The sequence below is a fragment of the Chinchilla lanigera genome, unplaced genomic scaffold, assembly GCF_000276665.1.
Source record: "Chinchilla lanigera isolate Chin_1 unplaced genomic scaffold, ChiLan1.0 scaffold00090, whole genome shotgun sequence".
Taxonomy (NCBI): Eukaryota; Metazoa; Chordata; class Mammalia; order Rodentia; family Chinchillidae; genus Chinchilla; species Chinchilla lanigera.
The window spans coordinates 8,533,632-8,551,276 of NW_004955491.1; the positions used below are offsets into that span (position 1 = coordinate 8,533,632).

The following is a 17,645-nucleotide window of genomic DNA, read 5'->3' on the forward strand; positions in this document are numbered from 1 at the left end:
GGGAGAGAGGGTAGAGGGCTTATAGCCATCTTTAGTCAGTGATTTACTCAGTCAGGTCTTTGTAATGAGACCTCCAGAAAACCACCTAAGGCTGTGAATCAGCTCTGTCTGGTCTGTGATCTTTCCCATCTCTGTAGTCTCTCTTCTGCTTTGCCTCTTAGGTCTTTCTCTTTGAATCCTGCAGCTCGAGGACCCTTTCTTAGGTATTCTATAACCTGTGATTGTGTGAAGTGTAAGAAGTCACTTGAGTGTCACAGGTGCTAGTAACTGCCATGCCTGACCTAGCAAACAGGCCATTCTCAGCAGACAATAGGAAACCACTAAAAGGACCATGCTGCCCTCCAGCAAACAGGACTGATGGCCATAAGGAAATTTGGGATTGATCGTACAATCTCCATGGCATTGGTATGTCCAGCATTACCTGCACACCTGTGCTGATTTTGACCCTAAACATTCCATCCAGATTCCTTGGGATTATGACCCTCATCCCCCAAACTGTATATAAACTAAACTTCTCTGGATACCTGCTAATATCCTCCATGCTCTCAGCTTGTCTGGACCCTAATGGAATGAAATTTAGCCTTTTCCTCACAGGTGTTTTCTCCCGCGCTGTTAATAACAGTAAGTAAAGATTTGGGATAAAAGAATCTGGTTGCTATGCTCACTGGCTACTGAGCGAACCTTGAGGACTTCCCCTAGTAAGACTGAGGAAATTGATGTAGCTTGTGCATTGTTACAAATTCTAGCTGGTTGTGGTGGCATATAGCTGTAATCCCAGTACTCTGGGAGGATGAAGCAGGAGGATTGCCATTTAATGACTTAGCTAGACTGTATCAAAATAAAAACTAAAAAAGGATTAGGGTTGTAGCTCAGTTTGAAGGCCCTGAGTTGAATCTCCAGAATCAGAACAAAACAAAAATTCTGACATTGGAAAGACACAAATGTGTCTGTCTAGTTTGTTGCTGGCATAGCTCATTCATGACAGTAGAGATACTACTGAATTTTGTGTATTGATCTTATATTTTATGACCTTGCAAATTGTCATTTTGTTTTCATAGATTCTAATTTTTTACACAGCCAGTCGTGTTTCCTGTGCATAAAAAATTTTACTTTTTACTTCTTCTTTACTTTTGACTTCTTTTCAATCTGAATTCTTTGTATTTTTCTTGTCTGGTTGTTTTAGGAGAGATTCTTATTAGGATACTAAATAAAGATGGTGGGAGCAGCCATCTTTGTCTTGTTCCTGATCCTAAAAGAAGGCATTTGGGTTTTCTCCTTTGTAGTATTTGCTTTAGGTTTTTTGTTTGTTTTAATAAATGCCCTTAACTCAGTTTGATTAAAGTTTCTTCGTGTTTTACTCTTAATAAGAAATTGATGTTGGATGTTATGTAGTGCTTTTCCTGCTTTTATTAAGATGTACATTTGGGTTTTCAGCTGTAGTTTGTTAATGTGATATATAACATTGCTTTTTTTTAACATTGATTCTTGAATGTTAAATCACCTCTCATTGCTTGAATAAACCCCACATAGTGATGTGATTTATCCTTTTAATACATTATTGATATCTGTTTGCTAATTTGTTTTGGGGGATGGGCTGCTATGTTTTTTAAAAGAACCTTTACATGTACACAAGATACAGTAGTCTGTAGTTTTTTTTTCTTACAATATCTTTATTTAGATTTAAACTGGTCCAAAGGCCAGGTGTGGTGGCACACACACCTGTAATCCTAGCACTTGGGAGGCTGAGGTAGGAGGATCGTTGTGAGTTTGAGATCAGCGGGGGCTACAAAGTAAGCTCAAGGCCAGCCTGAACTGCATAGGGAGACCCTGCCTCAAAAGGACCAAAAAAAAAAAAAAAAAAAAATTAAGCTGGCCTCATAGAATGTAGTTTGGAAGTATTTTTCTAGCCTATTTCATTGTACCTGCTGTCATTATTTACCTCCTCCTGCTAGTTTTTGATTTATTTTGCTCTACTTTTTATAGTTCCTCAAGATGTAAAGTAGGTGGGTGAGATCTTCTTTGTCAGTGTGGCCATTTTTAGCCATAAATTTCTGAGTAGTTTTCCTTGATCTGTAAATTTTGTTCTTTTATGCTTTTGAAAGTCTTCCATCTCAAACACATTTTCTTTTTTTTTAATTAGATTTTCTTGGTACATTTTAGGTATAGATAATGATCACATTCATCATGAAGAATTTGTCCCTGTACATGATATAACTTGATTCTTTTTTTCCCATTCTTCTACCCTCTTTTCAGCCTTTCTTCCTCTTCCGATTTACAAAAGCTTTGTTTTCATTTTGTCCTTTTTTTATTTCTTTTTTTTTTTAACTTTTCCCTTCTTTTCTTTCCCCCTTCCCCTCCCTTATTCCCCTCTCCATTTGAACATTTTCTTCCAGTTTTACAATACCTATTACACATTTTGGTACTTATTAACACTTGGTTTCTCACACCAGAGAAACAATGTGGTATTTACACATCTGTGTCCGATTTATTTCACTTAAGAGTATGGTCTCAAGGTGCATCCATTTATCTAGAAATGCCTCATGCTTATCCTTCTTTTTTTCTTTTGGTACTGGGAATCGAACTCAGGACCTTGCGCTTGCCAGGCAGGCACTTGTGCCACTGAGCTATATCCCCAGCGCCTCTTCTTTATGGCAGAAATATTACTCCCATTGTACAAAAAACCCCACATCTTGTTTATCCATTTACCAACTGATGGAGATTTGGGCTCTTTCCAAGATTTGACTATTACAAACTGTGCTGCTATAAATGTAGGTGTGGCTGTATTGCTGTGGTATGATGCTTTCAATTCTTTGGGGGAAGGTATCAAGGAGAGGAATAGCGAGGTCAAATGGAAGCTCTAGTCCTAGTTTTTTTGAGGAATTTCCACAGTGGTTGCACCAGCCTACACTTGCACCAACAGTGGAGAGGGTTCCTTTTCCCCTCCAGCCCCTCCATCATTTGTTAGTGGTGGATTTCTTGATAATAGCCATTCTTTCTGGGGTGAGTTGGAATCTCAGTGTTGTCAAACACATTTTCTTATTTTCATAGTAATTATTTCGGCTTGTTGGTTGGTCTTATGTATGTTAGTTTCCGTTTATTTGTGCGTTTATGTGATTTTATGAAAGTTTTGCTGTACTTAAGGTTCTTTGAGCTCCATGAATGTTACCCTGCTGCCCTGGTTGATACTGTTTCTGATGAGAATCAACTATTATTGTATGTCCTCTGTAAGTATTGAATCGTTTTTCTCTTGTTGCTTTCAAATTTTGTTCTTGTTTTTGAACTTTTTTTGTCTTTTTTTGGTGTTACTGGGTTTTGAATCCAGGGCCTTCATACTGAGTTACATCCTTGCACCCTTCTGTTACTTAGTTTGAGACCGGGTAAGTTGCCCAGGCAGGACAAGAGCTTGTGATCCGCTGCCTGCCTCATCCTCTCTCAGTACTGGGATTACAGGTGTGCGTCACTGCACTCAGCTGCCTTTGGAACATTTTGACTGTGTTGTGGAATATTCTTTTTTGAGTTTATGAAGACTTTCTGATGTGTAGTGTTGTTAATGTGTGATGGCAGTAACATAAACCATCATGCTTGTGTCTTTCTGCAGTATCAGAATTTATTGAATGTTTGTTAGTAGATTCACAAGCTCGATCAGTTTGTTTTTTGTTTTTTTTTTTTGCTTTTCTCCGGTACCAGGAACCGAACTCACGACCTTGCGCTTGCCAGGCGGGCGCTTTTGCCGCTGAGCTAAATCCCCAGCCCCTCGATCAGTTTAATTTGCTTTACTTCACCAAGTACTCCTCATTCACTTGGTTTGGTGACCATGGCAATTGCAAGTTGTGCTTTTATTAACCACTGATATCTAACACCTATAAATCACATGCTTCATTATACTAAACTATAGAAAGTTGGAAAGAGTAAAGACTGTAGGAATTAAAGACTCAACTCAGGGCTGGGGATGTAGTCTCCTGGGGATTGTAGAGATCCTGCTTAGCATATGTGAGGACCTGGGATCACTGTTCAGCCCCACAAAAAAAAAAAAAAAAAAAAAAAGACTCAATGTAGTGAGGTGGTCCACAGAGCCTGTGCAGACTCAGTGGCAGTGCAGTCACTGGGGGTTCAGGTGTTGGGTTAATTTACTGGTACAGAGATGCTCAGGATAAGGGGTCTGGACAGCATCACAAAATGGGAAGTGTGGACTTTGGGGAGGATTGCACTGAGCTGAGTCTGAGGACATGTGGGAGTTCATGGTCTAACAGTCCTGGGCAGAAGCCATGCTGAAGTTACTGGAGTGGCTTGAGAAGACGTGACAGGTTGTGTGTTGTGCTGTAGACTGAAGTGTTTCTCATATGTGTCTTTGTGTCTCTGCTTTGGGCTGGTAAGTATAGTGCGTTTGGTGTGTCTGACATCTGGTGGTGGTTTACTGGTACAAACAAGTTGTTTTTCACTGTATCTAGTCTGGCCTTTGGTTTAGTCTAAGGCTGGTGTGTTTAGGAGTAGGGTTAGGGTTAGGTTGGGTTTTTTTCACAAGTTGTGTTTTACTGCATCTCCAGGCCAGGCATTCTACCTTGACCTTGATTAAACTTAAAATGGTGTATGTAACTGAGGGCAAGGTTCAACCATGCTACTCCTTTACAAGTATTAATTAATATTTTCCTGAACATTTTGGAACTCTTCAGCCATTATTTCTTCAGATACTCTTTCTGTGCCTTTCTGTCCTATTTCTGGTACTCTGTTTCCACGTATGTTGGTGTGCCCGTTTTCCTGAGGCTATGTTCTTTCTTTTTCTTCTTTTTTTTTCAGTTTTTCCAACACAAATCTATTCTTTGTCACTTCACTGATTTCTGTTTTTTAGTTAGAGAATTTGGTTCTTGTTAATACTTTCTGTCCTTTTACTCATACGCTTTTTAAAAAAAGTTCTGGTGATTGTAGTCAGCATTCTTTCACTGAGTACTTTCCCAGCCTTTTTTATTGTTGAGACAGAATCTCACAAAGTTGCCCAGGCTGGCCTTGAACTCATAGTCCTCCTACCTCAATTCCTAAACCTCTGCTCTCACATGTATCTAGGATGAAAATGTTAATTTCAGTTCTTCGAGTCTCTGTGTAATAAAACCAAAACAAAAACAGCTCTTTGTCAGGCTCTTGTCAATTTCTGTATTTAAAAATATAATCACATTTAATCTAGTAAATTTTTGAGATAGATAATAGTTCCATTTTATAGGAAAAAGCATGAAAAACGGTACGCTTATTAATCATTTCTTTTGTACTATCCACTTCAGTGAGCACCCTGGTGGTTGCTAGGCATACAAGCACTTGAAGTGTGTTTTGCCTGAGTTGAATGCAAAATGTGTTATGTGTGCAGTATATGGGAATGTGGAACAGATGTTAAATATCCTATCACTATTTTCTGTATTGATAATGTCTGATATACTGGGTTGAATAAAATATAGTTCAAATTTTACCCATTAAAAGTGTGGTTTTTTTTTTTACTTTTTAAAATGTGGCTACTAGGAAACTTAAAATTGTGATTGTGACTTGCATTATGTTTCTGTGCTCAGCACTTCTCTACATTATCTCTACTTTTCTTTAATAGTCTTTGTTCCTTTTCATAATTAGGAAAAATTTAAATGTTACCAAACTATTATCAAAGTCTTTAACTTTTAGCAATTCAGCATTTTTCTTTCTTGCAGTGAAAAATAAGTACTTAGAATTCCTTTTTAAATTATGAATTAAAAAGCCATTGTTAGTGATTTTTTTCATGTCTAATTGTGTTTAATAAATTAATTTTCTTTGGGTAACTTGGTATTTTTAAGCATTTTAATTATTTAAAATACCTAAAGCATTTATGATAGTTGCATATGAAACTTTCACATCTTGAGGTGTCAGGCCAGGAATTCTTAAAGAAGTTGCTTAAGTAGCTGATTATTTTGTTAAATTATTCTTAATCTAGCAAAACTGACGAGTGGATTCTTTCTCACAGATGATGACTTTGACCAGTTTGATAAGCCTGGTGCAGAACGGTCCTGGAGAAGAAGAGCTGCAGATGAAGACTGGGACAGGTACGTGCATACGTACCTGGGAGTCTGTGCTGTGATGAGTCTGTCACTGGGCTGTGCAGGGATCTTACCGGAAACAGTGTGCTAGCTCCCTGATGCCCTGCCCCGAGTGGGCCTCCCTCTTGGGCTCAGGTGAGTGCTCTTTCGGTGGAAGGGCACTCCCCCGTGAGCCCTGTTTCATGCCTGGAATATATGCAGGGCTCCACAGAACACAGACTTCCCTTATCTCTCCATGTACAGTAATGGCAATAACTGTAGATACCAGAACCTTTGCTAGAGTAGTTGGCTAGTGTTTACGATTGTTAAATAAAAGTTCTTTTTTTTTTTTTGAGATGGGTCTCTCAATGTAATTCAGGCTGGCGTTGAACTCACAGTGATCCTCCTGTCTCAGTCTCCCCAGTGCTGGGATTACAGATGTGGGCCATCATGCCTGGCCAACCATTACAATATATGTTGATTTTAATTCGTACTTGACATATTACTGGTACAGATGAAAATGCCTGTTTAGGAATTTATATTTGCAGGTGGTATAAAACTGTGGCAGTAATGACAGCTGTCAGGTCAGTGTGGTGGGCACGTTCAGTGAGGAGAGGAGTGCAGTAGAGGTGAGAGGAGTGTGTACAGAGGGAGCAGACAGTGGGACTTCATTGAGGTGATGGGGTTGAGAACACCCATGGTTCTCTACAAGTTTCTAACCATCTTCAGTGCTGGGATGAAAAAACTTAAAAGTTACTTTGGACTTGCATGCAATCAGAAAATTAGATAATATAAGTAAATAGATTTGAATAGAGAACAAAAGTACTGCAATGAAAAGAATTCCTATATCCTGTTTGAAAACAATGACCTGGAAATTTTATAGAGTAAAACTGAGAAATGTTGTTGCTCTTAGTTTGCATGGTCGATTGCATTTGATGTGTTAGTCAAAATTCTCCAGAGGAACAGTAGGGCATGGATACACAGAGAGATTTATAATAAAAACGGGATCATGCAGTTTTGGGGGCTGAGAAATCCCACAGTCTGCTGTCTGCAAAATGAGAGACCTGGGAAACTGGTGGTGCTGTTCAGTCCAGCCCAAGCCCAAGCCCAAGCACCAGGTGCCCTGAGGACTGAGACAGGAGAATGTAGATGTTGCAGTGCAAGAAGGTGAGTTTACCCAAAGTCTGCCATTTTTTGGATAATGCTTATCCATACTGGCAAGAGTAAGGATAGATTTTCTTTTCTTAGACTGCTGATTCAAACACCCTTGGATGTTCGCACCTTAGTATAGCCAAGTTGACACACAAAATCTATCATGTGCAGCAGTGAACTAAGTTATAAAGTCTTTTAGCAGGTTACTTCTCACTTAGATTTCCTCTTTGCCTTGTCTGGTTTATCTCCATGTGTTTTCTTCTGGGTTTGTCTTCTCTTTATTAACTTAGATTCTTCATACTTTTTGGAAAGATTATGTTTCCCTAATCTGTGACATGTTCCTTTAAAAAATAATTTTTAAATAGGAAAAGATTCTTCTGGGTTTGTCTTCTCTTTATTAACTTAGATTCTTCATACTTTTTGGAAAGATTATGTTTCCCTAATCTGTGACATGTTCCTTTAAAAAATAATTTTTAAATAGGAAAGTTCCAAGAGTAACATAAAAATTCCCACTTGATCTGTTCTCAAACTCACCACCTGCTTTTTGTTACATTCATGTGTACTTTCTTTTATATATGTATAAAAATTTCCTACACCATTTGATAGTACATAATAGCATCGTGCTATTTTTTTTAATGTTTCAGTGCATATTTTTTAAGTGTATAGTATTTCTCAAGAATAGAGACTTTTACTTACCCACTGTTATTTTTCATTCTTAGGGAGATTAACAAAACATGCAATTCTGTTTTTAATCTACAGTGATTGCAAGTTTTGTTAGTTGTTCCAGAAATGTCCTTTATAGGCAAAAAAGGCATTTGTTTTGTTTTGGTCAAGATTGAACCCAGGATCATACATTGCATTTTTTCTCCTTTGTTTCATACTGTGAAGAAATTCTGTAGCTTTTGTTTGTTATGACTTGAGTTTTTGAATACTGCACAACATTTATTTTGCAGAGTATCCCCAGTTTGGGCTTATTGATGTTCCCATGGTCAGGCTGTGTTTTCTGGGTTTTGGTCAGGAACACTGAGTAGGTGAGGCTCTGCCCTTAGTGCCTCACTTCAAGGGCACTGGGTTTTGTCCTGGAGAAAATTTTCCCCACCCTGTGTTCTTGGCATGTCCTATGTGTTTCTGTGAAAACTAATTTTCCTTTTGCTATGTAATCTGCCTGAAATTAAGTAAATTGATTTATTGAGAGGGGATCCTGGGAATTAAACCCAGGGCCTTCACACTGAGCTGGTACCCCAGCCCTTTATTTTTTTATTTTGAGGCAGGGTCTTGTTAAGGCACCAAGTTGCCTGGGAGGGGCTTAAACTTGTGATTCTTCTGCCTCAACCTCCCAGAATGCGGGAATTACAATGGACCACAACTGGCTTAAATTGATTGATTTTTAAAAGCATGTGAAAATAGCATTTTACAATAAGCCCAATGTACCATTATCTAACTTCAGCACTTATTAGCTTATATACAATCTTATATCTGTATGCTGCAACCCCCCCTCAAATAGTAACATAATTTCATGTAAAAATAGTTTGGAATGTTGCTCTCCAATGAGGGATTTTCAGATATACTCATAATAGTTGTCTAAAAGTAAAATTCATTGTTATGTTACTATTATGGTTGTGTGTAGATGTCCTCCAGTGCCTCATGCAGTCATAGGTGGGGATTTTCAGAGGTGGCTGAGTCTAGAGCGTCTGATGCTGGGATTAAGTATTTGATGCTGGGATCAAGTGTGTGTAATTACTAAATTAGTCCCCTAATTGTTTGGGCATAGTTCTGGGTAGCATTAAGGGTGCCCCAAATTCGGTGTGAGTGCTATCCACCCTAAGGGTGGGTAAGATGTAAGGGTTAGAAGGAAGGTTGCTGGTCACTTGTTCTTGCTGCTTTCTGCCATGCTGCCTTCTGCCTGCCATGAGCTGTTTCTCCTCTGCCATGTGCCACGCTGCCTTGGAGCCAGCCAACTGTGAACTGACAGTTCTACAAACTGTGAGCCAAATAAACCTTTCTTCTTCTAAGTTTAGTTGTTGAGTATTTTCTTGGCAATGAGAAAAATAAGACAGTTTTAAATGTCTTATTATTGTTCACATTTCCCTGATTGTCTCATATCTTTAGGGGTGTGTGTGTGTGTGTGTGTGTGTGTATTCACACACATTAGATAGATATTGTAAACCAGGCATGGTAGTGTACGCCTATAATCCTAGCACTCAGGAGATTGAGGCAACAGCTTGGAGCTCAAGGCCAGCCTAGGCTGCATAGTGAGTTTAAGGCCATTCTGGGCTATATAGCAAGACCCTATGTCAAAAACCAAAAAAATTTGCATATATAAGATACTTAAACAATGTGGATACATACCTACTTCTTTATAGTTTGAATTGGATCCAGATAAGGTCCATGTATTGTAATTGACTAAGTCATGTAAGTGTTATTTCATCTATAGGTTCTCCGCTGTGTTGGTTAGCTTTCCACTGGTACAAGGAAGTACTGGAGACAGTTAACTCATGAAGAGAAAGATGTTTTTGGGCTCACAGCTTTGGAGGTTCTATTCCATGAACAAGTGACCCTGTTGCTTTGGGTCTCTGAGAGGGCAGGCCGGCAGGTGGGAGTGCAGAATGCATGATGTCATGAAAGCATTTGCCTTATGAGCCAGCAGGACAGAGAGTAAGGGGGAGACTATCCCAGTCGCCTCAAGCGTGTGTCCCCATTGACCTGAGCACCTCCCTCTAGACCCCGGCTTCCAAGTTTCCACCACCTCCTCATATTGCCACACTGGGGACAAGCCTTTAACATATGCATCTTTTGGGGACAGTTGTCCAACCCACAGAACTCCCCATCTTAGTTTAGTTTCTTGTATTTTTTGTGGAAGAAACAAAGTAGTATGTCTTGTAGAATTTCTGCCTTTGCTGCTTGCACCCTCTGAGGTATTTGTAGGATATTCTTTGAACAATGTGTTGGTGCAGAGTACTAGGCCTGAGTGTGGGGAGGGTGGAGGAATGAAGCCTCTTCTGTGTGTTACACACGTCCATTGGGAGCCGCATTGTGTCTGGTGAACTTCATGCAGTAATGCACTTTCATTCTGTTACCTGTGATGCTTTTGCAAGCAGTTTGGTTCTTCCACGGTTGAAATTAGGAAAATCAAGAGAGATGATTCAGTTCTTAACTTTTATATTCCAATTTTGGCTTGGAGGCAGGTGGCAGTGTCCAAGTGGGGACCTCTGCTGCTACCACTGTGGCCAACAGTTACCGTTGGTCTCTTCTGTGCTGGCTCCGTTTGAGCTGCAGGGCAGCGGGCTGCAGCTCCAGCAGCTGCCGGGAATGGCAGAACTTGTGACATTTGGAAACTTTGCATACAGGGTTCCCTATCATCACCCACATATTTCTACACTAAGCCAAGTAAAGCTGTGCTCTACAAATATCCAAAAAGAAGGGCAGGGATCACAAACTCTCAGGGTAGAAAAAGTACTATCTTTTGAAGAAACAGCAGAAAATGTAGACGCAGAACACAAAGCTCCACTAAAGCAAGAACCTTTCCAAGTTGAAAGCAGTTTTTTTTTTAATTTTAAAAATTAAAAAAAACAACAACGAAGACAAAATCAACACAAAAACAACAAAAATGATACATGATAGGAATTAACAGTGATAGGAACAAAATGACAGGAAAATGATAGGAATTAATTAACATGATAATTAACATTACTAATACATGATAAGAATAACAAAATGATAGGAATTAATAATGGTTGGTACATTACATATTGTTATCTTCAGTGAAATTGCTCAGTCCACCACACGTAAGAGTGTAAGATTGATCAAACAATCAAAGATAGTAACAAGTAATAAAAAAAAAAACATGGGAAATGATGCAGAGCTTCACCATACAAGATGGTAAGAATTCTACAATGGTTCTTACACTGCATATTGTTGTTTTCAAATTAGTCATTCTGATTACCAGATTCAAGCGTGCAAAGTTGGTCAAGAAAAAAAAATTTTTAAGCATGGACTTTTCCTTGCAATAAACCACAAACATCAACAGTACACCTATCTCAACTATCCTTGTATATACATATAAATTTTTTCATTTTAAAGAGAAAAGAAAAAAAACCCAAAATAACAAAAACAAATACATAAACAAAACAGCATAGAGAACAATAAAAATGATAACAGAATTTCAAAACATGGTGATAGGATATTAACAATGGTTGTTATATTACATAATATCATCTTCAGAGTGGTTGCACATAAAAGCAGTTCTTAAGAAAAGGGAGTATGAATCAAAATACACTCAGAATAATTTCATCACTGGAGTCAGAGCAATAAATGAGTTCTGCCTCAAATCCAGACATCTAGAACAGCTTTGGAAAATCAGATGACAAAGTCCCCATGAAGATACCGAGTCCTTTACTGTATATATGAGATATGTGGAGTTCAAATCTTTGGAGGTTTGAGGAAGTCTTGAAGCTCTTGCTAGAGACAAAAAGCTGCATAAGGAAGCAGAAATAGAATACAGAGAATGGCATTTGTGCTGTCTTCAGTTTTCTGATTCCAACAATCTTACATTCTTTGCTTCATCCTGTAGCTATTGAATTGATTTGTTTGTGGTCTCTTGCAATTTTTAAGGTATCTTTTCCTGGTTGCTGGTTGCGTTCCTCTCTTCTAGGTCTGATACTCTATCCTCACCTTTATTCAGTGTGCCGTGTATACTTTCAGTGGAGTTTCTAATCTTCTGCATTTCTGTTTGGATCTGTTTCATTGTTCATCAGTGTCTGCCTTAATGTCTTATTTTGATAGTCATTCCTTTTTGAAACTTACAGATTATTTTATCTATGGCCTCTTCTATTTGTTTACTTCTGGTGCTATCATTTCAGAGAGTTCTATTTGTTGGCTTCCAATTTCCTCTCTTTTTTTCTTTTTTTTTTTTGGGTACGGGGAATCGAACTCACAACCTCATGCTTTCCAGGCAGGCGCAATGCCACTGAGCTAAATAGCCGGCTACCAATTTCCGCCCGTTTTGTTCTGGTTGTCCTGGGTGGGCTGAGCGTTTTGCATTTTGCTTTTTTGTCTTGTCGTTTTCTATTTTATTTTGTTTGTTGTGATGCTTTTAGGTTTCTGTTAGATAGCCTTATCACTGATACCGAGGCTTTCCTAGGAGGTCTGTGTTCCTCAGGATGTCTCCTCTAGCCAGCACCGCTGTCATTCCTCTTGCCAGCAAGCTGCTATGGGGAACAACGGAGGAAGCACAGAGCATGGACCTACTCTCCACTTGACTCTTCTCACCAGCACCACTGTTCTGGGGACGATGGTGGAAGGGCAGAGCCTGCACTGGTGTTCCAGGGTAACGGAGGAAGTGTAGAGCGCAGACCTAACTCCATTCGCCAGCACCGCTATTCTGGGGACAATGGAGCAAGGGTGGAATGTGGACTTACACTCCACAGGCAGGCTGCACCATCTGGAGGCGATGGAGGGAGCGCAGAGCACAGACCCACACTCTGCTCGCTGGCACTACCTTAACAGCAACCTGTGGGTTTTTGTGTGTTTGTTTTTTTTTTTTTGAGATGGGGTTTCACTGTGCAGTTTGAGGTTGGTCTTGAACTCACTTTGTATCCCAGACTGGTCTTGATCTCGCAGTGATCCTTCTACCTCAGCTTTCTAGCTGCTGGGTTTACAGGCGTGTGTCACCATGCTGGGTTTGAGAGTAGGTAGTATTAAATATTGGTTCCTTAATTTCGGATGCCTTTTCTTGTCAGCAAAAGTCTTAGATACTTGCTAGTGTTTTTGTTTGTGTAATTACTAACACTTGCCCTTACTACCATCATAGTTAGTGTGTCCTGGAAATATGGTATTACTGTCCATTTTCAGTTGCTTAATTTGATGGAACATAGACTCTGCTTATCTTCAAAGAGGTGCTTGTATGTTTTGGGTCATCTAGAATCAAATTGTTAAATTGAGCTGTTGTAAACGTTGACCAGACAGCATATTTCCCCCTTCCCTGAAGGATAATTGTAACACTGAAGATAGAAACACTCTATCTGATGGATACTTACTGGTTTAAATATGTTGGAAAGAATAGTACATTTCTCTCAGAACTGTCCTGCACAAGTCTGTGAATGATTGTTTTTCAAGGGCTGTGAAGTTTTGTCCTTTATCTGTCTGTCTCTGCTATGTGACCTTAGGGAAGTTATTTAGTGTTATTATTTTCATCCATAAAATGAGGTTCTCTTATTTTTTGTTAGAAAATTTTATTAAATTATTCATAAAATTGAAAAACAAGGGTATAAGGCTTATTGCAGGTTTAACTGAAAAGAGCTAAGAAATTTTCAGTGCAGTAAATGATTTTTTGTGTTGTTTCTAGTTATAGAAGCTATCACACAGAAATGTTATAACTCTGTGTATATGTTCCTAGAAATCTTAGTATTCTGTTTTTTTGAGTAAATAGTCTTAGTGCTCATCTCTCAAAACCTATAGAATTTTATAACTAGAGCCTTTAATTTAATATAATTTTAATTTGAGACAAGGTGTTGGTATGTAGTTCAGGCTGGCCTTGAACTCTTGTGTAGCCCAGGTAAAGGTGTATGCCATCATGCCCAGTTTAGAGCCTTTAAGAAGAGTAATACTTCTAGTAAGGATACTGCTGCATTTAAATCTCCATGAACATTTGCATGTGGAATCATCAGTCCAACCATGTTTTTTTTTTTCTTTCTATATGCTGGTCTTTAAAGACATTTGCTGCTGCTGCTGCTGCTTTTTTTTTTTTGGTACTGGGGGTTGAGCCCGGGACCTTGTGCTTGGCAGGCAGGCATTTGTGCTGCTGAGCTATATCCCTAGCCTGACATTTGCTTCTGAGAGGTTGGGTTTTTATTGTTGTTGTTTTGTTTTTTTTTCCCGGAACCTGGAATTGAACTCACGACCTTGCGCTTGCCAGGCAGGCACTGTGCCGCTGAGCTAAATCCCCAGCCCCTAAGAGGTTGTATTCTCCAGAAATAAAGACATAATCCAGTGGTAGTCATTTCTACCCATCAAAAAACCTGAAAATTAATCTGCCTTTTTGATTTGCTAAGGGGTCCTGCGTTAATTGTGGGGAACCCTGCTCCCGGTCAACTTGGAATAGAAATATACCAGAAAACATTGCAGGTGACCACTGTGACTTGCATGCTATCCACAGATAATTCTCTTGGTTACTGTGATTTAATTTTGTAACCTCACAGTTTAAACATCTTTAATGTTTTTAGTTTTTGACAGTTTGGTAAGTGTCACATGATCTCTCTGGCTTTTATCCCGATGAATAGTGAAGATCTTTTCCTATTTCACCGTAAGTTTTTAAAGATAGGAGAAAGTTTAGATAATATTTCTAATGCAGTGTCTTGTTTTACTTCTAACAGGTAAAAGAGATTCAGATCTGCTACTGAATTGCAAAATTTAAAAAGTTTAGTCAGACACGTCTGTATCTTGTCTGTCCTTACCTAAAGGAATGTTCCCTCAGTATTTAAAAATACCATTTCATTATTAATAAAGTAAAAGGAAAGTATAACAGTTTCATATGAAAGTCTCTAAGCTCCAGAACCCTTGTTTAAACTTCCACATAACCCACACAAGTTTTCAGTATTATAGGAATAATATTTTGACCTTTCCTTTTCTTAGTGAACTTGAAGATGACTTACTTGGAGAAGATTTGCTATCTGGCAAAAAGGTAAGAAACAGATATTTCTAAACAAAAAAAAAAACAGTAACAATTTAATGCTACTTAAAATACGGGAACATATTACTAATGCATGGGATATGTGACTGGAAAGTGGGTATAGGTCAACATTTTGTAAACTGAATTTTGTTTTGTTTTGATTCTGTCAATAGTTACAGTCCCAGCCCGAATTAGTTTTTAAATCACAGTGCTGATATTTTATTAGAATGTTCTGGTAATTATACCTCAGACAGCAAATTCTTTGAAGCAAGTACTCAGTTCACACTGTGTTCAAAGCATCCTAGCAGATACTGAATTTGGGGCGTGAGTAATACAAAGCTTTCCCTTCCCTTAAATGAATGTAATGTTTGTAGGCTAATATTTTTCATACTAGTTCTGGAAATTACTTTTTTGGGAGTAATCACAAATTAGCTTAAAGATAAATATGTCTCAAATGCAACAGGTATTCAGTTAAATAAGATTAAAGGTTATCATGTAGGTATTTGTAAACTTTGAAGCAATTACCTTTAGTGTGTGTATATTTATATGTAATACCCTCTATGAGTCTATTTCAAACAAATATATAAATGGAAATTTGAAGCAAAAGATGAAAATGAAATTTATTCATTAGCAACTTAACACTTGCTATCCTTTTATAGTATCAATATAGTTCCTTATGCTTAGTTTTAAAAAATACTAAAATTATGATGACTTCTTATTCTCACCAGTTATCCTAAAGTTTATTACATTTTTAGGTTAAGATTCATTGGTCATACTCCTGGTATAACTATTTCAAATTGTGTGGTGGATTCACATCTTTTGTCTAGATTATCACATTTGGTTAAATGGCCTTATATTAAGATTTTGTAGTAGAAGTACCAGTTGTACAATTTTCTTCTAACTTACTATGTTTCTTATTAACATTTTCTCTAATATGTGAATTTGACTTAGACTTATTTCAAGTGAGTTTTCCTTCTGTGTTCTGCTGCTGACTGATGTTAGGTTATTTGTGGCCTGGGTATGGATTGTGCCACCTTCCTCCATTTTAACAAACAAAGGCTGAGGGTACAAGTCAACCATATCCAAAGGATAGCTACTTAAAATTATTACATGTTTTCAGTTCACTGTTTTTTTTGACAAATACTTAACAAGTTTAACTAAAGGACTAGGCCTGTAGCTCAGTGTCAGAGGCTTACCTAGCATGTGCCACGCCCTGGGTTCTATCTCCACCACTGCCCAGAAAGAAAGAGTTTATGTTTCAGTGCCATTGATAAGTGGAGTCTCTTGGGACTAATATATATTCATATAGTTGGTTATTTTTGGCTATCAGAAATACTGTAATGAAGAATATACAGTTTTGAAAGACATTTTTGTAAGGTATAGATTAAATAGAAAATTTAATTTTTCAATCTTCACTTTTGAAGAAATAAATGTATGTATGAGTATATATGTGACTGACTTTTGGAGGAAGAATAGTAATTTATATGTGCCTTTTATACATATTAATTTTAATAGAGGAAAGTGAAATTTCACTTTGCAGTCTAAAATATTGGAACATGTTTAACCCAACAAAACTTAGAGCTATTTACTGAATCACTAGACTTTCCTGCTTGCTGATAGGACGAGTTCACAGCACCGTCAAAGACCACGAGATTGGATTTGTGGCATTTACTTTCATATGTGACTGTAATGGACAAACCAGTTATCGTGGGTCCTACCATTTCACTTGGGTGATCAAGTTACCTTAAAAACTACACATCCCTAGAGTTGTATTTCTATATTGCTGTAAATGTCTTCAGCCCGGGAATATAGCTCAGCGGCATAGTGCCTGCCTTGCTAGCGTGAGGTCAGGAGTTCGATTCCTGGTACCAAAAATAATGTCTTAAGATTTTAGATACTAACAGTGTTAAATGTAGTCGTATCTGAAAGATACCATTCTTTTTTATGTATGGTAAGGAAAAATTATTTGGAAGTCTCTACCCAAGGATCTCTTACCCTTTTTCCTTTTGTGTTAGAATTAGAATAAAACTGACCATTACACTTAACCACTTTTATACTTCCTCACATGTAGCATCTAAAAATTAGTTCAAAGAGGGAAGCCCTGTATGGAGTTCTTGATTGTCCACAGGGACATCAAACTGAAAAAACGTCTGGATGGTGAATGTTTTAATAACATAAAGCTTGAAACAGTCCATTTAATATAACTTTATACCTTTGTAACATCTTCTTTGAAAGTGACACACATTAATTAGATTTTTTAATTTTAATTAGAATCAGTCAGATTTGTCAGATGAAGAGCTAAATGATGACCTTTTACAGAGTGATAATGAAGATGAAGAAAATTTCAGGTACTCAATATTAATTCATTAAAAATGTTCTTTAACAGGATCTGTTTTTAAGTTACAATTAACAGTCAATCGTAATTGAATGATATGCTGTTTTATTTTTAACATTTGATTACATTCCGAATGGCATATTATGTATTCTAATGTAGAATCCATATGTATTGCAGTAGAAATAGATCTGCTGCTTAAAATTGGTATAGGCCTTGCATGTGATGACCTTTCAGTTCATTCAGTGCAGGTCATAAAAACTCAATACTGTTCTATATTGGTCTTTAAAGAATTGCTTTCTTTAAATGAAGGACAGTGACCGTAGACTCTTCCTGCAGGTTGATGTTGGTACCTTTGTTTCTATTCAGACAATTTTTATTAGTACATGTTTGTATGCTAAATTACTGTTTTGGAGAGAGATGCTTAATATAATATCCTGGAAGGTGGAAATAATTTTTCCATTTTTTTGAA

At 37.8% G+C, this 17,645-nt stretch overlaps 1 protein-coding gene across 5 annotated transcripts in view; it reads left to right on the top strand.

Annotated features, from left to right (window-relative positions):
• The first annotated feature begins 461 nt into the window (after positions 1 to 461).
• The window catches only part of Rbm33 (RNA binding motif protein 33), a 99,746-nt gene continuing 82,562 nt past the window's right edge, over positions 462 to 17,645 (top strand). For all 5 annotated transcript variants that reach the window (XM_005404864.2, XM_005404865.2, XM_005404868.2 and 2 more), the window contains exons 1-4: positions 462 to 621; positions 5,972 to 6,050; positions 14,805 to 14,853; positions 17,113 to 17,189. In XM_005404864.2, coding sequence (XP_005404921.2) covers positions 477 to 621; positions 5,972 to 6,050; positions 14,805 to 14,853; positions 17,113 to 17,189 — 350 coding nt within the window. In that variant the 5' untranslated portion in view covers positions 462 to 476. The remainder of the gene's footprint in view (positions 622 to 5,971; positions 6,051 to 14,804; positions 14,854 to 17,112; positions 17,190 to 17,645) is intronic.